Below are 24,407 nucleotides of genomic sequence, written 5' to 3' on the forward strand. Positions count from 1 at the left end.
TCGGTATTCACCTATATGGGGCAGAAACGTGGAGGTTAACAAAAAGTATTCAGGTCAAGTTAAGGACATTGCAGTGAGCTATGGAAAGAAAAATGATAGGTGTAACGTTGAGAGACTGGAAGCGAGCAGAGTGGGTGAAGGAACAAATGCGGGTTAATGACATCTTAGTCGAAATCATGAGGAAGAAGTGGGCCTGGGCAGGGCATGTACTGCGAAGGCAAGATAACCTCTGGTCCTTGAGGGTAACGGAGTGGATTCCAAGAGGAGGCAAGGGTAGCAGGGGGCGGCAGAAAGTTAGATGGGCGGATGAGATTAAGAAGATTGCGGGGATACGGTGGCTGTGGATGGCAAAGGACAGGGTTAATTGGGGAGACATGGGAGAGGCCTTTGCCTTGCAGTGGGCGTATTCAAGTTGGTTGTGATGATGATGATGGTGGTGGTGATATTTTAGGCATTCCTTGCAGGGCACGGCAGTAGCTATGTTGGCTTTTCTGCTGGCCAGCTATTAGCCTTAGAAGGCTTTCACTCTGCTAGGGGTTGTGGCCTCACTTCCTTTTACAGCGGTGGCTGTAAAATAGCTACCAAGAAATGGGAAAAAAAAAATTGGAAAGGAGGCTCTGGAAAGGGAGATCGCAAGGAGAGGTATGTGGCAGGGATAGGTGCCGGAGCAGAGAACGACAATTCTGTATATGAAGGGGCCGCAACAGAAGCGACTGAGCGGCACATGTAGAGGGCGCCGCTGTGCATAAGTAAATCCTATGCCCCGACATGGCAGAGAGGCCCAGAGTGTTGACGTTGTACTTGAGTCATGATAGCAGGAGTGCCATAGATAAAGAGGAACCACACCGTGTGGAAGTTTGGGCTTGTGGTGCATTGTGTAAGCTTCCTTGTTTTGCCCTAACAGTATTGTAGCCATGGTTGTTTGTTTGGTTCAGCAAAGACTCAGTGTAATTAGAGAAGCATATTTTGACACTAGCATCACTCTCACTAGTAATAAGCGAATGTTCATTATAACTGCGGCCATTGTATGTGGGCTCGACTGTCTTGCTTATCTTGAAACTTCCATCTAGCAACTTCGTAGTGTTTGAATCCCATCTGCTTTCGCAAAAATCTGTGTTCCTGCTTTCGCCTGCTGGCAGGCTCATGGATGCTTCAGAAGAACAGGACCCAGCAGAGTCTCCACAGTGGAAGCGCGTCATCATCCTGCTGGAGATGATCCAGAGCCGAAAGTCGATCGAAGAGGTCATGCTGCTGGTTGGGCCACTTTATGCGCTGCTCAAGAGGTAGAGTCATTGCATATCCTTGTTCACTTGCTGCATTACATTGGCATTGACAACACTTTTAAGTGACACGGATCTTGTCTCACGTTTGTGATGTTAGAAAGTGTGCATTTTTAATACATTTTTTCATCTGCCTCCTCTTATCATCATCACCCCCCATCGTGACCCTTTTTTTTCTCTTCTTCCCGTTCCCCAGTGCAGAGTAGCAGGCCAGATATCTTTCAGGCCAACCTCTCTGCCTTTCAAGTCAATAAACCCTCACTCTCTTGGCATTGATAGAGAACTGCTTTGTTAACACCCTTTGTGTCCTGAAACCATGTAGCTTGGAGGAGTTCTTGTGCAATGGACACATTGGGAAACTTTTTAAGAGGTCTCTGCTTCTGTGCTTAGTGATTTGACGATGATGGATTTTTTATGGCGCCAGGGCATCTGTGGCCAAAGAGCGCCATGGCACAAGGTATTTTCCTTCTACTCAAGGTGGGATCAAAGGCCCATTTCCCAAGCATTTCACCCTAAAGAACCTGAGCACCAGGCCTGGGGAAAGCTTGTATCCATTGCATCACCGGTGTTACGTTTCGCCTACGACGCGCGGTATAGCCGGCGCGGATGCAACGGACGCCGGGGCTTCGTTCAAAGTGGAGGTCATTTTGACCCGTTCATCGCTGCCGCAACGCCTCCCGCCAAGCGCGTCCAGTCAGGATTTAATGCCACGTGTCTTCGTGTGTGCGTGTGCATGTTGGTGCCCAAGCTTGTCAAAGCGCGGCAGCCGGGGAGAGGAGCTCCCCAACTGGGAGGCGAGGAGGTCTGACCGGCGCCGGCCCGGCGGACGCGCACGTCACGTCGGAACATGTCCGAGCGTCGCCGTATCGGGCGCCTCATCCTGAGCCGTTCCTTCTTGCCCTCGACTCCGAGGGTATAAAGGCAGCTGCCCCGGACGCCAAAGAGAGACTTCGATTTCTTTCGTCGAGTAACGTGGTCGCCCTGACCGGCTGCTCTTTTGCGATGCCAGAATAAACAAGTTGTTCTGTTGGCAGTCGACTCGTCCTTTGCCAGGACCTTCGGATGTTTCCAGCTGTGCCCCAGGCCGCCAGGCCAACGCTACCCTTGGGGCTTGCAACCCATTTGCAACACCGGTGGGCACCCTGCGGCGCTGGGGATCTGTCAATGTTTTGAGAAAGAAATAACTGGCATACAGTTGCGCTATGCTATATAACGCGAGAACCCAACAATACCCGTCATGCTGTGCTATATCCCGTATTTACTCGAATGTAACACGTCCACGATTGTAACGTGAGGGTCAACTTTTAGGGTGTGAAAAGGGGAAAAAGAAAACTATGATTGTAGCGCGAGGGTAGACTTCGGGCGTGCGACAGAAAAACCGAAAGAGCCTGAATGTGACGCGAGGAACCGACATCGCACAGTTCTGAGGGTCAAAGACAACATTATTGAAATACAAGCCAAACAGGCATTCTATACACCGTCATCCTCACGGCAGTTGTCGCCGTCACTGTCATCATCACAGCTTGACTCTACTTTGTCACTAGCTGCCTCCCACAGCAGGTCGTCCTTGCTTCCGTGTAGAGCATTTGAAATTGAGCATTTCTTAAATGCGCGGTAGCCCAAATCATGAGGCAGCCCTTACCAGGCTGCTGAAACCCAGCGGGCAACGGTACATGCGCTTGGGCATTTAAGCCTGCCTGCAGGTGTTGTTGTTGATCCGCTTTCAATCCACTCCCAGTATAACTGTCGCAAGCGATCCTTCAAGGGCTTGTTCTTGCAAACATCCAGAGGCTGGAGAATGGAGGTCATGCCACCCAGTATAACAACGAGATGCGTTTGGTCACGCTGTAGCTTTTGTTTGACGCCGGGTGTCAGGTGACCTCGGAAAGAGTCCAGAACCAATATTGCTTCCGGATGCAGCAATGCGCCTGGCCTTCGGTCCCACACCCTTTGAATCCAATCTATGACAAGATTCGAGTCCATCCAACCTTTTTCGTGACAGCGCACAATAACGTCTTTCGGGAAAGTTTCCTTCAGGATCGTCTTCCGGCGAAAAATGATGAATGGAGGGAGCTTGCGGCCGTCAGGCAAACATGCCAGCATAACGGTAATCCGATCTTTTTTTGTTGCCTGTGCTTCTAAGGCGAACTTCATGCTCGCCAGACTTGTGCACTGTTCTGGACATAGGCATGTCCAGATACATGGGGTCTGGTCGGCATTGCCGATATGTCCAAGTGGCATGTTGGTAGAGCGACGAAGATCGAGGACGTAGCGCTGGAACTCTCGGAAGTTTTGATTCGAAGTCCCCGGGCAGCTTCTGGTAAATAGAAGTTGTGCGTCGAAGGGAGAACCCGGCCCTTCGCATAAACTTCTGCACCTAGCCTCGTGATGCCTTAAACTGGTTTTGGGCCAAAACCGTGTCCCGCGCAAGCTCCTGTGCTTTGCACTGAAGCATTTCAATGCTTACTCCAACTAGTCGGGAACGTTGCTCGCTAAAGAACTCTGCATGGCGATGCTCCAACTCCGGGAAGCGGCCTTTCTTGGGCCTCGGAAAGCCTTTTCGCAGGCTGTTGCAGTTAAACAATTCCTCGCGATGTTTCCTCCATCCCCTGAACGTTGATTCGTTGACGTCCAGACGTCTTGGAGCCGCTGAATTTCCCACTTTCTCAGCAAGCAGAATAGCGTTGCGCTTGAAGTTAGCTGTATACTGAGCACGTGAGCACGCCATTCCGCTTGAAGACAACTCTACCGTTTGATGGCCTAAGACTCAAAGCACAAACGCACAACTACACGCACTGGCACCAAACACTAGAAAGAGCGAACAAAGCGCGCTGCTCCATGCCCTGCTGCCTGTCAGTCACGTGGCCACCCTTCTGCATCAGTTGCAAGGATTAACAGACAGATGGCGGTGGGATCGCTCGCTCCTTTGCTGGTGTCTTGGCGGTGATTGCGAGCGCTCGGTGCCTCCGAGATGGCTGTTTCATTTTGCGGTCATGGAGGCCACACAACCTCGTTACAGGTTGCAAGCATTCGTCATGAGGTGGCGCCCTCTCATCGCGCCAGTGCCTCTAGCTGGCATTGACTCTTGTTGGCTTGTTCTCACTGGTCATTTTTTTTGCGTTTGCGATTAGGTTGCCACTTTGTCCTAGTAGTTGTGACCTGTGGTTCGCGTACTGGTTGACCGGCGAATTGGAGTGCGTGATTTCGAATGACCAGTACGATCAACGCACACGTTTGACACATGAAATGATTTTAATAGTGTGTGTTTGGTGCTCTTCATAGCATTTTTGGTGCTCTTCATAGCATTTTTAAACCTGGTATTCGATTGTAATGCAGGGGGTGACATTTCCTTTCTACTTTCGGTAAAAAAACTCGCGTTACATTCGAGTAAATATGGTAACTGCTCCATGCCTGTCTTCACTCTGTGCTGCGAGTGCAGTGCTGTCTTGTGTTATGCCTTGGGGACTCATACCCTCCCTCCATGCCATGTTGTTGCTGTCAACCTCTGCATTATGCCGCTGAGCAGCTTCCAGGTGCCTTACTTTCTGCGCTGTGCCTCTGCAGTGCAGTGCTTCCCTCTCGCTCTTGCTATGCAGCAGCTGCAATTTCCTTCTTCCTTTTTTCCTACCTTGTTGTGGGAATGTCTACGCCAACATTGCGGATTTGGAGGGTCCTCTCATTAACAGCTATCGCTGTGAAACAACGAGTGAATAACAGGCTGTTGCTATCACATCTTACAAATCTTGTGAGCACTACAGCTGGTAGCAACGGGCGATGGGGTAATTAATGTTTCCTCTCCCTTCTTCCCTGTGGTGCAGAAGCCTGGAGCTGGGCATGTCCCCCCATGTCGAGTACATACCTGCACCAGTGCGTGCTGACGGCCCTGCAGGCGCATGGCCTGTTGGCGCCCCGCCACGAACTTGCTTCCCTGGTCAAGTGCCTGCGCATCTCCCAGAGTGCCCAGGCCCAGCAGCTTGTCCTGGGCTTGCTCAGCCTTGCCGCCCTCCACTACCCCGTGAGTGAAATGCAGTGCCACTGCCGCCGCTCCTTCTTGCTGTCTTGACAGTTTTGTGCAGTACAGGGTTTCCAGTGGCTACATTCCACAGTGGCTGTTTGTGACGGCAGCAGAGGTTGCATGCACTTGTTGGGCATAGCAGTGGAACCCTGTGTGTTGACAAATACAGTCGCCTACCGATTTTTTGGACTCGAAGGGACCTGAAAAATGGTCTGAATAATTGAATACAGTGAATGCTCGTTAATTCACAACTCGTTGATTCGAAATTTTGGATAATTCGAAATAGTCATCGTGGTCCGGTCTGCAGTGCATAGAAGTCTATGTGCGTAACAGCTTGTTAATTCACTCAAAAATTGGCGCCGCCACCCATAATTTGAACTGCGCGCCGCCAAGCGCCGCTGTTGAAAACCATCGTTGGAAGCTTTCACGGCAGAACCATAGATGGCACAACCATCGGGGCGCTGCTAGGGTGCTGGAACAAGTACTAACCAGTCTTTCCTGCCGCGACTGCTTCAAGGAACGACGTTTTAGTGTTTTAGCCCTCGTTTTGCACGCCGCTTGCTGTGAGCTTGTGTCCGCGAGATGTGTTGGAGAAAGTGGCGATTTTACGCAAGGTGGGCGAACGGAAGGCCAGCAAAGTGTAAATCGCGAAAAAGCACGGGATTCCACCAAGCACGTTGTCGACATACGTCCGAAATAGGAAGGCCATCGAGGATGCCTACGAAGCCGAAGATTTCGCCAGCAACAGAAAAAGGCTCCGATTAGCCAAGTATCCGGAAATTGAGACCGCTGTGATCACGTGGGTGAAGGAAATGAGAAGCGCAGACATTCCACTGAGCGGCCCAATTATCATGGCGAAGGCGGCCGATTTCGCCCTGCGCATGAATGTGGAAGATTTTGTCGCCTCCGAAGGATGGTTTCACCGCTTTCGAGACAGAAATAATTTTGTCTTCTAGAAGACCGAGTGACTACGGTAGCCCTCGAAGAGAAAAAGCAAAAGATAACAGATTGTTTTGCTAAATAAATATATTTCGTGCCCTCCGGGCATCAAACGCGTCCATTTTTGCTCACTTTCATTAGTTCGAATTTTGGTTAATTCGAACTGGCCTGGCGGCCCCGTGGAATTCGATTTAACGAGCTTTTACTGTAGTCCAAAAAATCCGTGAAGTACAAAAAAATCACTTTATTGAGATGAAATCGGCTTTAAAATGTCGCTGATTTTACCTTGCGGAAAATTTCTCTTGCTGGCGACGATTTGCGCCCGTATTTGCGCCAAGGTTGTGCTTTCACAGTACTCGCTAGACAGCAAGGTCACCGCATTTAGTTGGAATACTTCCCACACTTCTTTGACGGACCTGGCGGGGCCATGTTGTCCACAATCCGAGTGTGCACCACATCGCTCGTTAAACACACGCAAAGATAAGGCACTTTTCTTTCAAAGCGGCGGAACCGCCGGACGCAATCAGAAAACGGTGAACAGATGTAACTTCGTGAAGACTGAGCGTCACTCGGTCAACGCGGTCAGAGAAACCCAAGTGATGAAACGGCGAATGGTGAACGTATGAGACGCGCCGCGGTAGCTCAGTGGTTAGGGCGCTCGGCTACTGATCCGGGGGTGGGTTGGAACCCGACCGTGGTGGGCACGTTTCAATGAAGGCGAAACGCAAAGGCGCTCGTGTGCTGTGGGATGTCAGTCCACGTTCAAGATCCCCAGGTGGTCGAAATTATTCCGGAGCCCTCCATTATGGCACCTTTTTTTTTCCTTTCTTCTCTCAGTCCCTCCTTTACCCTTTCCTACCGATATGTGAGATAGCTCCTGCACAATTTCCTTCCCAACAACCAATTTTCAATGTATCGGACAAGCGATAACTGCCCGCGACGACGTCGGTGACAAACGCAAGTAGGCGGCGATGACAATCCGGCTGCCACCTCGAAGTGTCAGAGATCGCAGGGACCTCTACTGGCAACAATGAGGTACCGAAAGTGTGTCAAGCCAAGCCAACTGCAGCATAAATCCACCTCAATCTAAGATGGCGCCTTTTGAGCCGCCGAAAAGTTGATAAGATGGCTGACTTTTGCCCGCAGGCGACTGAAATTAGTCCGAAAAATCGAACTTTTGGACTTTTGAAGTCCGAAATATCCATCGCGAATATGTATGCGCTTCTATGGGGCAACTGACGGTGCCTCATCGAAGTCCGAAATATCCTACAAGTCCGAATTACCCGTCGGCTACTGTATACAGTCAGCTATGGAACCCCGGTCAAGAATGAAATGAAGATCATGTGTAAAGCATAGAAGTTGCGTCTCGCATGAGAATAATTTACGAAACCCGCTCGAAGACTTGACCTCAATGAGTCAACCATCCGCGGAGGTCGGCTGCAGCGGGAGGGGCTTTTTAAATGTGAGCCCAAGTGCAAAGGATTTCGTGGGCCTCACCATGGCCATCACGTCGAGCTAGAGAAAAAAGTGGCGTACTTTATTAGCCAGCAGCGCAGCTGTCTCATGGGGTCAGTGTTGAGCTGATCAGTTGAAAAGTTAATGTTGCTCGGGAAATGGGAGGTTCAGAGCATCTCTTGGGTGGGCCCAAACATTCATGAAGAGGAATGGATTCTCTCTTGCGGTGAATAACATCGATAAGGCAGAAGTTACCAGGAGACATCAATAGCGAAAAGGAGGACTCTGTTTCCGAGAACTCGCCCTCCGAAAGCAAGGAATATGAATAAACATGTTGGCCACGATGTTTGTTAAAGGTACTTTGCTTTGCGTCATTAAGCCTGGCGTTACATTCGTGGTTTCATTTTTTCCTGCTGAGCAGCTTGTAAAGTCACCCCCGCGTTACATTTGCTGTCGCGTAACATTCGAGTTAATACGGTATTACTTTTCTTAAAATTTTTTCGCGCTGAAAAATTTGCTATATTTAAAGACTTTTTCTTCTTCTATTTGTGTTTGATTCATAAAAAGAAATTAGTATTTGCATGCCCCTGGTTATGATGTCTGAGCAATGATATGCCTTGCTGGTGCGCCCACAGAAGGAGGTTCTGCACAACGTGACCTCAGTGTTCACCTACAAGGGGGCCAGCCTTCTGTGGCAGGTCGACAACTGCAGCTTCCAGATGGTCATGCCGACCGTCAAGACTGTCGTGCCCGCCCTGCTGCAAGTAGGTCATCGCTCACCACTTGGGACTCTCTGGCTTGAAACAGCTGATTCGTGCGAATAGGTTGATTAGTCCCGAAATGGATGCACTTGATGCTTTCAGTCAACTGTGCTCTTGTCGACACTGCTTGCATAGCATATGAATAACCTTACTTCACTTTTAATTTGTTCAGGCATGTTGGGCTTTAGTAACCTTGGTCTGCAGCTAGTGAAGTCGAATGCTGTAGTAAGAAAATTTGTGTGGACATTGTGGTGTCTTATGTGGGACTATGCTCGTCGGCAGAAACTAAAGTGGCCTCTGTGTTAAAGTTTGATGTGAGGCCAAAGTTGTGCTAATGATTGTCCTATAGGGATGAAGGCCTAACTCATTTGTTTATAGACACTTCCACTTCAGAGCATTTAACAATCTCTGTAATAGCAATGTCAGCTTTTGCACTGATATACACCGTGTCATGAAATCATTTTTAAAACATGCCATAACACACAACTCACTTCAAGTAGATCTGCATATGAATGAGGTGGTGCCTGCGTCGAGTATTTTACTGTGGCAGGTAGCTCTACCTTGTGAGTATTTATGTAATCATTGTGCCATCTTGCCTGTGCAGGCCTGCACTGGAGAGAGCAAGTCAGCTGAGGCCGCAGAGAGCGCAGTGGCATCGGTGACGCGAGTGTTTGTGGGCCCATTTCCGGACATTCCTGAGCACTGGTGGCTGTCACTGTTTGCCCAGCTAGCCACAACCCTTGGCGCTGGGGATCACCTCTGGATCCTAGCTGCCCAGATGGCAGAGCACCAAGTCACCAAGATGGGTGGCACGGACGTGGACGAGGTGACTTTTGTCAGATGTTGGTACTTCTCGGCACCTTAAGTTTTCCTCATGCTGTCATGCCTTTGCCTGCTCAACACCTTAATTAACGGGGTCTCAGTTCTGGCAGTCTTGATGCCATACGTAAAAGGACTGGTGGGGTCAATGCCGTCGGTGTGCTGATCAGCTGGAAAACCTGTCTTGCGCTTCCCACCTGGATAACTCGCTTTCCACTTAGACAATGTGCGTATGTGCAAAAAAAAGACACATGTACTCGTTCAATATTCGCACCTGTAGTGGAAAAGTGACGCAGCTTGGGTTGGGCCTGGTTTCATTTCTTTAAGGGCTTAAAAATGTGAAGACACTCTTCTCCCTCTCACCGAAATCTGTCTTGTCTGTCATGTCTGCTTAAAGAAAATATTCAGAAGCTGCCTAACATTAGAACTGTCAGCAAAAACATGAGGGGGTGCAGAGTTTAGAGTCATAATCAATGTTTCTGAAAATGTTTACTTGAGCACTTGCAAGCGTCTTTGATGTACAGTAGCCGACGGGTAATTCGGGCTTCAATACAGTCGAGCCCGCTTATAACAAACATGAGCGCCACGCGGCGTCCGTTCGTTATATCCCGAAGTTCGTAGTAAGTGGACCACAGCTTTAAAGACAGTTGCTTGTCAAAACAGTAAATTTTTGCTTTGCGAAGAAGTCCGTGATGGACGTCTGTTTCTGCAGAGCAGATCCGATGAGGGAGGTTTCCTGATTATTCAATGGGGAGACTGCTCTTAAAGAAAAAATTTTTGTTTCTGCACTAAAGTTTATGAACTGAAACACCCTTGACTAGTTTTTCGTGCTGATTCCAAAAATGTCATTGGTATCAGGATAGGCTGATTAGTTCCTGAGGTACACTGAATTAACATGCTCTCATTAATAAGAATATTTAAGAGAAAAAGCACATTATAAACGTTCATAAATAGCACTTGGTTAGGTTCTAGAAACAAAAAGGGATGAAATGCTGGAAACAGTTTTTAATTTTACCATCATAGATAGTTTTAAAAGACATTGAAACTCAAACTACAAGAAATGCCTAACTTGCAGTCAAAAACTTGAGCAAATTAAAAAATTTCTGAACAATAATTACAAATTCTGCTCCCAACATTGCCTAGTCTACACATATGGCTATGTGCTAAAAAAGGAATTGTGGTTCTATCTGCCATAGACGCCGAGATATGTTAGTTTAGGAAGTTCAGGATTTGCTATCAGTCCAAAATTTTCATTTTGAGAAAAACAGCAAAATCACACGAAGTGTTGTTTATGGCAAAGTACTTCAATTTTATTCACAAACTGGCACTAGCAGACACGTAATAGCCTCCTGGGATGTAGTCTGTCTGACCAGAGTGATTAAAATGGCGCTTTTTCAGTGTACACTGCAGATTTTCTGCAGATTCAACTCCATGTGAACTTCTCGAACTGATCGCGCACATTCGGAAGTCAATTTGAGCCGCATGGTCCACCACGGGCGTCAACTTTCTTGACGTATTTCTGCCAAGTTTTTGAATGCAGACCGCAGTGGGATATATTCATCACCGAAAATATGTCATTCAACGCGGCACGCTGGTTCCCCGTTGACTGCATTGCAGGCGCAGCGAGGATGTTCACCACGAACGGGCTCACTGTCCGGTCGGTCTCCACACGCGGCGAACTCCATTGCGATGAGATTTCGCCACAGTTCCCACATGTCAGGGTCGGTTTGGTGGCGAGGCCGTACTCTCTGTCGGATTTTTCAGTCGTCACGTCGCCATTGCATACTTTGCACTTCACTGATGCCAGCATCTCGTTCACCAAACGCAACCTGACGATGGAGAAGCTGTCGCCGAGTGGGGCAGTTGCGGAGTCTCCCATTCCACTGAAGAGCTGCCTTGCGCTCTGTTGCTGCTGCTGATGCATCGTCTGCTGAAGTTTCTCCTGAGCTTTCTTGCCCTTTTCTTCAATCTCACAAGGTTGCAGCATTGGGGTATCATGACGAACACGACCACTGCCCGATGAGGCTTCCGCGACCGGCGCCGCAGTTAGGCCTAGCTCGGTCAGCACCTCCCGATCCGCTGGCGGAGGCGTATCCATGGCGCTTGCGGTGTCCGCGATGCTCGAGATGACCGTGGCGCTCTTCTTCAGGTTGCTAACGAGTGATTTTTTTCCTCTTTTTCCCATCTTTGTGAGTTGTGCCAAACTTTGTCGCCAGCGTTGACATCGTTGCGAGACGCACTAGCGAACACACCTTGACAAGATGGCTACCGCTTGCGCTCAACGGGCACTTCCAGCATACGATACGAAGCCCTTCAGCCAATTAGAGAGCAGCCTTCTGTCACGTGCACCGACTAGCGAATAGCATTGCGCGTTGCAACTGGTTTTTGGGGGCATTTTCTCCCTCATCCAATAAGCATAAAAGAGAGCAACTGCGCGAAATTTAAAACGAAAAGCAGCTCTTCGAAATGAGACCAAGATGGCACCGATCACTGCAGTGAAACGATAAAGCATATCGTGGAAGAACCCCTGTAGTTCAGCGAAAATTGGCCGAGAGAGAGCTCGGATCCAAGTTTTCTACTCATTTTACAGCTCAAATATTGGCTCTGGAGATTGTAAAATTCACAGGCTGGTAAATAAACAGCTGCAGATTTTGAAAATTCTATTTTTGAAAAATCGATTTTTTTTCGAGATTTTTTTTGCCTACAAGAGCCGTCTCCCCCTTAAATCGTGATGCAGGATGCTAAGTGTCTCATACCACAGCAGAACAGCTGATTTATTATTGCCTAATGCCCCTTTATTGTCAGTTTCTCGTTTTAGTGGAGAACAATGCTTTTCGTTGACATAATAAAAGCAGATGAATTCTTGCTGTGTGATGTGCTCAACAGCTGTAAGGGTATTTAGCCTTCCTTCACAACTGTATACAAACACAACGCAAGAAGTGAATAAGAGGTTGCCCACCAGGAAAGGGACGCATAGCTGTAATCCACATCTGTCACCAGCACGCTCATTGAAATCACGGCCTCGTCATCATTGTCCAGGACAGCGCATCCCAGCACCACACGGCAGGCATGTAGCCAGAAATTTTTTTGTGTATGGTACAGTGTAGCTAATCCGACTTGGCATGTGCATTGGGCACAGCTATTGTAAACATTTGATATTTATTTACAGTCATGCTCAGTTATAACTGCTCAGATATAATGAGCGCCTGCTTATTACAAACAAGTGCATTGCTACTGTGAAAATATGCATTAGGACAGTGGCAGTTCGTCTCAGATACAGTCGAACCTCGTTATAACAAAGTAACATCAGGACCGTAAATTAGTTCATTATGTCCGATATTCGTTGTAACAGTATACATTAATATCGCCTCTGACAAATCTACAATTTGGCTCGCGCAAATATTCTAAATACTAAAATGCATTATTCTGGGCTTCGAACCCTCTATAAACAAGGTAATCCTTACCTCCCTCCTTGTGGATTGTGGCATTTCAAACAAAATAGACCGAAGTATGGGAAAGTCGAATTACAAAAAAACAAAGTTTGTTCGGCAAAACGGGTATGCGTTCGTTTATTTGAAGAAGGATCTGGTCTTCGTCTGGTGGCTTTTCACTTCAAAGCACTGAGCAGAATAAAGTTTTCTGCAGTGTCCATGCACAAGAGGGCCTTTTCTACTTCAGCAGTTTTGGTTGCCCGCAGTTTTTCTAAATAGCCTTTCAGCCTCCTGGCCATGTCCATGGCATCAGCACTGCTTATCGGTGGTCCATCACGTTCACTGTCACCTTCGCTATCGCTGCTGCTGTTATCCGCGTGGACCACGACGCGATCCACAATTTCTTGATTCGTCAGCTCAGGTGCCACGGCCAAGCTCTCATCCGCCGAAACGAAATCGTCAAATGCGATGCCTGGAAGTCCCAGTTGATTCCAAGTTCTGTCCAGCTCTACCAGGTTTTTAGGCTGAACTTTGTCTTCTATGGCAGGCACAAAACTGGCATCCGCGAAACAGTTCCTTATTGTTGACTGCCTCACCTCATTCTGTGATCCGTACAACATTTAAAGTGTCGACTTGATGTTGATGGTTGTTGATCAGCATCGATCGATATCAAAAACCATTTGCATCACCAAACGCTTCCGGTAATTGCACTTGAGCAAACGGATAATGCCCTTGTCCATTGGTTGCAAAGCAGAAGTTGCGTTTGGTGGCAGGAACACCAAATGAACTGCCTTCAGCACGATCGAGACTTTGTGCTCCGAAGAATTGTCCAAGAGCAACAGGACCTTCCTGTGCTGCCTCTCCATGTCCTGGTTGAAAGCTGTGAACCAGTCTTCGAAAAGCTTGGCCGTCATCCAGGCTTTTTTGTTAGACAAGTAAGCAACCTGCAAATTACAGGCGCCCTTCAGGCACCTCGGACGTGCAGGCTTGCCGATAACGGTGAGCCGTCTTTTGTCTGAGCTGTCCATGTTCATTGCAACGACAACCGTCACCCGGTCTTTGTTATTTTTGCCTCCATGGCAGGTTTCGTTTTTTACTGCCAGTGACCGCTCTGGCAACAACGTGAAAAACACGCCGGTTTCGTCGACGTTGTACACGTTGCACTCGTCGTATTCCTGGAGCAGAGGCGGGAAGTTCTCTAGCCACTTTTCACATGTCTCCACATCGAGAGCAGACCCTTCGCCAGACATCTGGCATGCGATCTCGTGTCTGTCTTTAAAACGTTGCAGCCAACCGCTGCTTGCATGGAAATCGTCATGCCCTAGTGCTCAGGCCACGCTGTTGGCCTTCGTTTGAAGAAGTGCTCGTAACACTGGCAAGTTTCGTGCCCTTATGTCTTTAAGCGATGAAAGCAAAGCCACATCCACGTCCGGGTGATGGCAAGGCCTAACTCGCTTACGGTGTTGCCTTCAATCTTCTTTCTTACGGCCAAAATGGTGGATAAGGTACTTAGGGGAACGCTGAACTCCATGGCAACACCCTTTTTCTTGCGGACACTGTCCACAGCTCTCAATATCTGCAGTTTTTTCTCAAGCGAGACCACCTTCCGCTTCGTTGCCAGTATTGCTGGGCTTGCCTTCACCGCTGGACAAGTGGCGCCGCCCTTCGGCCCTTTGTCGTCATATGAGCTATAAGAGTTTTTGCGCTCTTTTCATAGGTGGCGCGACCAGTAAAACGTGCAATTTATATGCCAGGCCGCCAAACTTTCTGCAACCTTTTGAAATGATAAAAAAAGTGTACTTGTGAATTGCCTTCCAATATTTGTTTTGCTTTTTTTATGCTACCTTTATCGTTTTGAGCCTCGCGTAAACCAAATATTTCTTTGTCACCGCCAATATCACGGCGCATCTCGCTTTTTCAGTTTCGTTATAAAACAGTAAATGTCGTAAAAATGAAGCATGGCCAACCAAAGTTCGAATTTAGTTCGCTATAGCCGATAATTCGCTATATCAGTGTTTCTTATAACGATGTTCAACTGTACAATGAACAACTTTGGCCTTATCGCTCGTTGTTGTGAACTCTCCTCCCCGAAGTTGAGGGCGCACTTCCAGCAAGCACAGAGATCGAAGAAGATCTCTCATCTCTCGACAGTGCCTCAGAAAGAGCATGTCGGCCCAAAAAAGCAATAAAAAGAAGCCATTGGTAGAGCAAGTAACCGTCATCCAAGCTCGCACCAACAGCCTACAAGGGCAACCATTGCTTGCGTTCATGATTAAACTGCACGGAAGAATGGGGACAGACAAAAAAAACATGTACACACACAGAGTGCAGACTTCCAGCTTTGTGTGTGTACGTGTTTCTTGTGTCTGTCCCCGTTCTTTCATGCAGTTTAATCATGACCAAGAAGCACCAACTAGCCCGCCAGAAAACCCTTCTTGCTAGCATGTTTGCTGGATGGGCAAAGCATCTCAAGTAGAAGCGAGAGCACGGTGAACGCGAGACAAAGGAATTGTTGCAAGTGAAGCTACTGCCCATGGCCGCGGATCAACTAACCGCACCGATTTCAGAAGTTTGAATGCCTTGCTGGCCATGCTGGTCACATGGTATGCATCTCCTGCCCAGTCAGCTCCATTTCTTATGCTGTTGCTACGTGCAGGCAGCGTCAGACAGTGGACAATGTAGCTGATACATTGTGTGCCACGAACGCTGCACTACTTCCGTCACTGCATGGACCTAGGAAGGATGGATGAAGAGCTCAAAAACACTTATGCTCAGATGCATGTAGATTTGTGGCAATGCGTTGTTGATGTATAGCTGGCCTCATGTTTCCATGGATGACTGCATTCCTGCAGGCAACATCATCGCAGAGCTGTATACTTTGACGAAGCTTCTGAATGTCTGTAGTACGAGCACTCCTCTACCACTAGGATTCTGGTAAATCTGGCTCATCTGCCACCAGCTGCCATGGGTGCTTCAACCACGAATATAATATGGCACACAAGCCGAAGGTGTCTGGAGTGCACATATTTATTAAGAGGACTCGTTCAGCCAGGAGGGAGCGCAGCCACCGGCAAGCGGAGAAGATGCAGCGCCGAGATCCGATCTGCGCGCGCCTGTCGGGCATACTGGGTTATGTCGTCTTCTGGAGCCGGGCACAACGCTGCATGCTACAAGGCCCCACCCCCCCTAGCGAGGAAGTCGTGAGGGAGACGAGCGATATGGTAGTGGGACAGCGAGGTGGTATGCATGGTGGAACGGGATGTAAGTTAAAGTTCGATGGCAAAGCGAGAACGAGGCCGGGTGGAGCTGCCGGTAAAGGCCTGGGGGCGGGCGGCCAAGGCTGCATCGTGATGGCCAAGGAAGAGGCGGTGAGGTCAAAGGCAGACGCACTTGATGCCGGGTGTCCGAGTGTGAGTGGAAAGGAGCAGAAGAGCCACCGCGGAGACAAAGGGCATCGGAAGGGTGCTATGGACAGGTGACGTGCCAGTGCAACAATAGCGCAGCGAAAGCGGCCTGTAGTGTGCCGGCCGTGGCCCAGACAGGGTCACTGTAGTGCATGCGTCCTATACTGTTGGACAGACCAGGTGGGGGCCAGTAAAGGTGACAAGCCGCAGCATGGTGGTTGTGGTAAGCAGAGAGGATGCTGCGGAAGCCGCACCGTCTTCGCAGGTCGTGACATTTGGGAGCAGTGGAAGGGAACCAACGGTGCAAGGCGGACGAGAAGACAGGGCTGTCACCGCCACTTAGTCTGTATGCGACGTCAGCGCAAGGGCAGCATGAAAATGTTCACCAGGTGGTGAGGGAGATGGAATAGGTATGTGTGCTTTGGCATAGGGGCTTGAATCAGTAGTAGGTGGGTCGTGCGGCGCCGCTACAGTGGGAGCGGCAGAAGATGAAGGCGTCACAGCCAGTGAGAAGGCTTGGGATGGTGAGAAGACAGGAGGCAGGAGTGGTGGAACAGGTAACGGAGTTGTGGTCACAGTGGGTGGAGTCGTTACTTGCGGTGTACAGTGGGATTGGAAACGCAGTTAAGTCGGAGCAGTGGAAGCCTTCTGGCCTGCCTCTGTGCTGGCCATGAAGAGGTCGTCCGGGGCTGTCGACAGCGGCACATCCCAAGCACGGTGGTTGCTTGAGAAATTGCAGTAGTGCGCATGGGATGAGCGGCGGCGATGAGACCAGGGAGACCGGTCTTCCCTGCGGAGTGCCTCTTAGTGCCCAGACTGGGATAAGCCGCCAGCGTGATGGGCCCGTAGGACAGCACTGTCAGAAGGCAGCGTGTCAATCTCGCAGCTCAGCGCAGCAATGCGGCGGTTAGCCGGTTTAAGCAGTCGTCGGTGGCTGATCGAGACGATGAGACAGGAGCCGAGGAACACTGAACTGCAGGCAAGACGTCCATGAGCTGGTCAGCCATTTGGGCCAGTGAAGAGATGTCTGCTGTTGACACACTAAGGATCTCGCGCACACGCTCAGGAAGGCGTTGCAGGAACAGTTCCCGCAGCAGCGATGCGTCTACAGACGGGGAATGGTTAACAGCCAAGTGCATCATGCAACGCAGGAGGTCGGTGGGCTTGCTGGCGGTTCTTCCGCCTGAAGCACGTGTTGCAGGCGATGTTGCTCTGATCAAAAAATGCGCCACATGAGCGCCGCTCGTAGATGGTCGCAAGGGCGATGAGCAGGTGGTGAGCGCGTGATGTCTCGGACGACCGTAGCAGTGACAAGAGGGAGAGCACCGATGACATGATCATACATGTCTTTCTGAGACGTGATGCACTTAGGTGAAACTTGGACTCAGTAGTCAGGAACCAGAGTTCCGAGTCCAAGGACCAGAATTCGGGCAGTTCGAGTGTGGAGACGTGCTCATGCAGGGCCGGTGGCGAGGACGACAGAAGCGACGAGGCAGTGAGGCTGTTGCCATCGGTGTCAGGCGTTGAAGGCAGCCAAGGTCTCAAAATCCGTGCATCAGTAGGCGTAGGCTGATGCAGGCGCAGTCTGTTAACAGAGGCGGGGCAGCTAGAAGTCCGGAGTCACCAGTTTGTGGCAGGCGCGTCACAGATGCAAGCCGAAGGTGTCTGGTGCCCGCAAATTTATTAAGTAGACTCGTTTAGCCAGGAGGGAGCGGAGCCACAGAAGGCACAGCGCCGAGATTCAATCGCATAGCCATTGAATTATGATTTGCGCGCGACGACCGGGCATGCTGGGGTATGTCGTCGTCTTCTGAAACCGAGCACAACGCTGCACACTACAAAATGCTGTCCCTAGAGCTGATTGCTGGCAGCAATGGTCTAGGCGAGGAGAAGATGACCACCCTGGAGAGCCTGGAAAGGGTTGCTGAAGGAACTGCTTTGAACAAGTAGGCGCGCATAACGCAGTTTTTTAAAAAGAACTGCTGCTTTTGGCAGACTAATTATTCTTGGCTGTTATACGGAAAGTCCACTTACTGCGAACATGGGATCTAAAGAACGGAATGCGCATGACCGTCAGCTCTGTTATAAGTGGGCTCGACTGTATTTCTACATATTGTCGGTTCAATCCAAACCAACATAGTAGTGGGTTCAAGCATCAAATTGAGCTAAACGCAGGCCGATACAATAAAACAATCAGTACAATCAACACAGTCAATAAAATAATGCAATCTAAATGCACTACTGCTTCAAATATTATCACAGCGTGGTGTCAGCAACCAAGTTCACCTTTGCACCGAATCTTTTCACGGTTTTTCAGAAATAACCATCCAAAAAGAAAGAATGGGGGCCGGTGATGTCTACAGCACTGTTGAATATTTCCGTATATGCTCCTTAAATTTCACAGTAATCTTCCTTACTCCTTTTTTCTCGTTTATTTCTTCTGTTGCTTTGCTCTCTCCACAGGCACCCCTTTGCATTAAACTGTTCTGCATGCTGTTACTTTTTAAATCCACAAATGCCCACACACTTTCCTGGCACATGTGAGTGGTGTTCTTGGTTGAGAAAGCTTATTTCTGAGCTTGTAGTGTGCTCAGTCAGGAGTTTGTGCCTTTAAGAGCGCTGTGATACCTGTACAAAATCTGCAGTTGGTTTTATATTGATGGATATCTTACTGAATAGGTTTACCTAATGTTGCAATAGCTTGTGTTGGTGGAAAGGAAAACTGTTGTAACGATTGCTCTCTGGGTGCTACGGTGGTGGTGGCAACTTTCGGGATATGAGCTGCGGCCAAAACGACATTGGTTACTGAAACGGTGGTAAGAACTCTCGTATGTGCATAAATGGCACATAGCAAGGACCACAAAAGCTGCTGTGTCTGTCTCTCTGTATTAGTATAAGCTTCCTTGCTGAAATTCACAACGCATTTGTGAACGCATTATCCTTCTTCACAAGATTATCAACCAGGAAATTTATTTCTCCCGTGTTCTTTTGCCATTGCAGTTTAATTACACAACAATTTTGATGGCATGCTACATCAACTGCTTGGCAATTAGTTTGTGTGAGAATTACCTAATCGTGTACATACTCTCTTATGTTTATGTTGTGTTTTATGTCAAAATTTCTGTACCCACTCCCGCAATGTCCCCATTTCATGAGATATCAGGATTTGTTACTAAATAAAAAATAAATGTTCTCTTGCAGATATGAGTGGAAGAATGAAATTCAGACTGACCCTGAGGTGCTCATGGTAAGGTGCTGCTTTATCTGTCTTTCAAAGTTTCATAGAAATTCGTAATCTCTTTCTGATGGGTTTGTTGGTGTACCAGTGAATCTTTAGTTTTCAGCATTGATTTATTGCTTATGGGTTCAGAGGTTATGACTTGAAGGGTACATCAGACGATACAAGAGTTTTATCGTTTTGTGTTGTGATTGTAAGCATGCTTGGCACGGCTTGTTATTCTGGAATGTAGTCTGCTAGCATAGTTTTTCTTTTTGTGTGGTCTGTTTGCAACGTCAGCAGTTCCATCTTGCACTTTTCATTATGTTAATCTAATCTTGCTCATATGTAAAGTGATCGGTAGTGGTTGTACCTAGTTATGTATGTGTACACGGGTATTAAGCACATTTTTGCAGCATGGCAGTGCATTTCATGTCCTAATGCTACTTTGGGGCTTTTGGTACAAGTCATTAGATGTTGGAGTTTGGTGTCTCTTCACTGGCTGCTGATGCTTGCCTGGGACACGAAAAAACAGCGCAAGGAAAGAAAGGATGCAGCAACAAAACGGCACAGGGAAAAAACAGCATGGCGACAAAGCAGCTCTGGGAAAATACAGCACGCATCAAAATAGCTTGCCAGACAAAACGGCACAGTGACAATACAGCAAACCGAAAAAACAGCATGACGACAGAAGAGTGCGGGGAAAAACAGCACAATGACCAAACAGCACATCGGAGTACTGTGCAGCTGCTGGAGTGGTGAACTATCGTAGCCTTAACAGCAAGTGGTAAATCACAACTCATGCAGCACCGACCTTTGGTGTTAGCGAGAGCTCATTTTGCTGGTTCAGTAAGAAACAGCGCAGGCTCATTCATTGAGTAACAGCGTTGCTTATTTATTTATTTCTAACACTAAAGTTGCTGCATGGAACAGCTTTGGGCACTGGTCGGCAACAGCATTGTGTGAAAAGTGAATTTAGCAGAAGTAGTAGTTAAATAGTCCTTGCTTGATTGGTTACAACTATCTAGTTTCTTTCTGTATTATATGTAAGAAGAATCTGGGAAACTGAGAGATAAAATGGCTCAAGCATCTGTTCTGCGGGCAAATGCCCCGGGTTGTTTATCTCAGTGCACTTGCTGTTTCCATGGGGTTTCATGATGCTGGCTGTATATTGCTTGCTTATGTAATGTGTTTAGAGAAGTCCGTGCATATTCGGTGAAAGAATATTCAACGGCATTGCTTTGATTTGAACACATAACGGCATTATAGTAAGAAGTCATGTTCTTATAGTAGTTTAAACGATGATGTCAGTAACGCCTCAGGTCAGTATTTTAGTTCGGGCAGCTTTTTTTATTGGTAATTTTTAAATACCCTGAAAAGAAGCCCTGCAGTTGGCAGCTCTTCTCTTTTTACGAGTATCTACAAGAAATATGCTCAGCCTGTAGCTCTTGGCTGAATAAATGCCTCACACTGCTACTACTACTACTGTCAGAGCTGGAGTCATCCCATCGGTATAATTATGACCAGCTTTCCTTGCTGTTTATAATAAAGCAAACTTGCATATTACCAATTCGTTATTTTTGTTATTTTTTCTGCTGGACACTCCCACTCTTCAAGCCCGATTTGGCAATAAACATTTTGTGAAACGAAATCCTTGCGTTCATTTTACAACTCTGCTTCAGTAGACTCCCACCTGTGTTTGTTAGGTTAGGTGTGTGGTGTTAGGAGTTTCTTGTGGTTCCTGTGCAGAAGAGCCAAGTTTGGCGAAAATTGATGTCTTAATAAGGTTGGCTTTCAAGCGAAAAAAGTAGCTGTGGTCAAATGTGGCGAAAATTGATGCTTCGAGATAATTCTCTTGGAAGTGGAAAAAGGGCCTCAGTATAAAATTAGACTCAACAAATGCACGCTGATGCATGAATTTTCTGGTAAGCAGTGTAGCCCATTTCGTAAAGTAAAGTAACCGCTGGTCAGCCTCGTACAACCAGTAGGCAGCGTCCTGGTTAGACACCAAGCAACCTGAAAATGTTGGCTCGGGCAATCCTGCTTTCTTTAAAACTAAACATCGCATGCCGAATATTTTGAGTGTATGAAGGTCCTGTAGCTCACTGTAAACAAAATTGCTGAAGATTCAATTGACAACACCGAAAATTTTGATGAATGAGAACTTCTGGTACACCCAGAGCCCTGTGTCGGGCATATTTGCCAGAATTCAGTGCCAAGATGGTCAACCCGCAGAATCGGTGCATCCAGAACAACTTAAACGTTATTCATTCCATTACGCACCATAAAAAAGCTAATATTTGAGATCGCAATTATTACCCTACTGCGTTCCTAATCAATTCTGTGAAATGAGCACTCGCTAACTCTGAAGGCCGCTGCCGCATGTGTTGTGATTTGCAGTTTGCGGTTATGGCTATGATAGTTCACCTGTACAGCAGTGCTGCACTGTACTCCTACGTGCTGTTTTGTCGTCGGGCTGTTTTTCCCCTCGAAGTGTCAGAGATCGCAGGGACCTCCACTGGCAACAATGAGGTACCGAAAGTATGTCAAGCTAATCCAACTGCAGCGTAAATCCACCTCAATCCATGATGGCACCTTTTTCGCCGCCGAAAACCCAATAAGATTGCCGATTTGGGCAGCAGGTGACTGAAATTAGTCCGAATAATCGAACTTTCGGACTTTTGAAGTCCGAAATGTCCGTCGCGAATATGTACGCGCTTCTGTGGGGTGACTGACGGTGCCTCGTCGAGGTCCGAAATAACCTACAAGTCCGAATTATTGGAGTCCGAATTACCCGTCGGCTACTGTATAGGTGTGCCAAAAGTGAAACACAAGTTGAGCAGGCTATTGCCGAGAGAAAGGGTTGTACAGCACCTTGCTCCTTAAGCCCCCTTGAAGGCAGCTGATGTCTGCCAGAAGGTAACTTGCGTAAAGGGGCCCTTTTTTCCTTTCCACACACTAGTAGTAGTAGTAAAAAAAGAATGAGGGCCGTCTATGGACGTAACATTTTGGCCGCTTTCATTTGTGAATTAATTCTGGCGATGAATCTGACTCGTGAAGCTGGCACTAAAAGGTGAAACTGGGAGAGTGTTTTGAGACCCCTGATCAAGAACGTCTTGGAGCAACAGACATGCAACGGCATAATCTCAAGGTTAACAGTCGGCTGCAGTGCAGTGGGGCTCTTTGGGGGCTTAACCATCATTCTCAGGATTGCAAGCAGAAGCCAACTTTTGAAGGCCTTGAGGCCATGAGGAAATGCATGTGCTGTGCACAGAAAAAGAAAAGCTAGCTATGAATGTGGAGAAAGCTGCTGAGAAGGGGAAGGCAGCAATTGAGCAGTGAACGGAAAGGAAAAAAGGGGGTGAACAGTAGCAGCACTGGACAGCGTGAAGCACAAAGCAGCAGTAGGGGAGGGGGGTTTTGCTGCGCACGCTTAATTATTGCCTCTTAAATGACACTGAGGCCGTGGAAGACAATGCCGTGTTCACGCAGCGCTTTCGTTTTCATATGGAATCAGACTTCCCCTTCATATACTCGTGGCTGGGTCTATGTGTGCAGATGCAGTAAATCTACAACTTGGATTAAACCGAAAATTGTGCTAACATGAAATGTGATACTTTAAAATAAACAATTAGCACTTAACTCATATATGCCAAAACTTCAGAAATTTGAAAGAATTAAAATATTTTTCGATATAAAGTGATTATTTCACGTCTACAATTCAGAATCTTTTTATCGGCGATAGTATTTTTCTCAACACTGACTTTTGAGCCATTCTGCAATGTAGGATACTAGGCAAATTCGCCACCTGTTACTTGTGGTAAAGCTTCAAAAATTTGACACCGACTTTAAAATCACATTTCTCGTCACGCGTGGTGCTTTTCTTATGGCAGCGCCCAAAAATTATTTGTTTTTCTTGCAGAAATATAATGTATATGGGATCAAATTTCAGAAATGGCACAAGAAAAGTTTAGATGCTCTTGAACGTACGTTAGCCGAGGCAAGCTTTTTAATTTTTAGAGCTACTGCACAAAAAAACAGTGTGCTACATGTAGGACGTATATTGGTTAATATATAGGTTAAGGTAATGTAGTGCATGTATAGGTTAATTGGATGAGTAGAGCAGGATGGAAGGTATTTCCAAGTTCCATTTTGGAAAAATAGTGCAAAAAGGATGGCGATGAAAGAAAGGGGGCACAAACGAGTGCTTTCTCTCAACTGCATTTTATTGGGATCGCTACAGAATGTAAAATAGAAACAGGCGACAAAAAACATAAAAAGGAAGAAGAATCTATTACCTTGACAAAAAATGAGATTGCTTATCTTGAGTCATTTGTCAAGCATTAATGCTTGCTTACACGTTTTGTGTGTTTTTCAGCTGTAGAACGTTATCGGGAGAAGACGTACCGCCTGCGGGTTGAGGCTTCGTGGGAAGGACCGTTCTCCTGCATCTCGTCCCGTCCGGCCTTGGAGAATACCGTGCCCTAGCGCGGGTAAACATTTGCTCGTAACCTTGGTGGTGAATTTAACGACCTCGATTCATTAGCGTATTTTGTTGCTGGCTGGCGTTATTGTTGCTGTAGCAATAAATGCCTGCTTGTGTCAACCAGTGTGTCGATCCTTTGTTCCCTCAGAGCAAGGCCTGCCGTGGTCGGCGTGCGCGATCACGGGGTCCGGCCGGGGGTCCGGCAGTTTTGAACTGTGTCAGCCGTGGATAAATGGGCGGGAAAGCGTGCTTATCTTCCCTATTAAAACCACACAGATTTTACCTCGAGTCCCTTTATTTCAGTATAATTGGAGACACTTATTTTTGTTTCTCGGTTCCTCAATGTGGAATTACGATTTTATCCTGTGCTGATGACTTTGCCCACTTCTGTTCTGATAAAGAGAATGTGCTTGCCACTTTTCATTTACCTGCACAATTCTGCAAGGTTTGGTGTGGCTCTTAACTTTGATATTTCAAAGGGGTATTGTTTAGGTCACTGGGGTACGAACCCAATTCGTACTAGTGGGATAAGTTGGGAGTTCAGAAATGCTGCATTGCCTCAGGGTTCCCCTACACTCGGTAAGCAATAGGAGGCTCTAA

At 47.7% G+C, this 24,407-nt stretch overlaps 1 protein-coding gene across 5 annotated transcripts; it reads left to right on the forward strand.

Moving 5' to 3' along the window:
* The first annotated feature begins 1,143 nt into the window (after window positions 1-1,143).
* Window positions 1,144-23,927, forward strand: LOC144116172 (HEAT repeat-containing protein 1-like). Of its 5 annotated transcripts, none has more exons than XM_077650876.1 (6): window positions 1,144-1,283; window positions 5,099-5,295; window positions 8,325-8,453; window positions 9,055-9,292; window positions 19,306-19,351; window positions 23,700-23,927. In XM_077650876.1, exons 1-6 carry the CDS (start codon window positions 1,268-1,270, stop codon window positions 23,740-23,742), a joined length of 669 nt encoding a protein of 222 aa, XP_077507002.1. In that variant the 5' UTR covers window positions 1,144-1,267; the 3' UTR covers window positions 23,743-23,927. The 5 variants fall into 5 exon arrangements, with proteins under 5 accessions (XP_077507002.1, XP_077507007.1, XP_077507006.1 ...); XM_077650881.1 differs by having other exon boundaries at window positions 9,055-9,276; XM_077650880.1 differs by lacking the exon at window positions 1,144-1,283 and adding an exon at window positions 4,394-4,474.
* Window positions 23,928-24,407: the final 480 nt, after the last annotated feature.

This window comes from Amblyomma americanum, chromosome 1 (genome assembly GCF_052857255.1).
Source record: "Amblyomma americanum isolate KBUSLIRL-KWMA chromosome 1, ASM5285725v1, whole genome shotgun sequence".
NCBI lineage: Eukaryota > Metazoa > Arthropoda > Arachnida > Ixodida > Ixodidae > Amblyomma > Amblyomma americanum.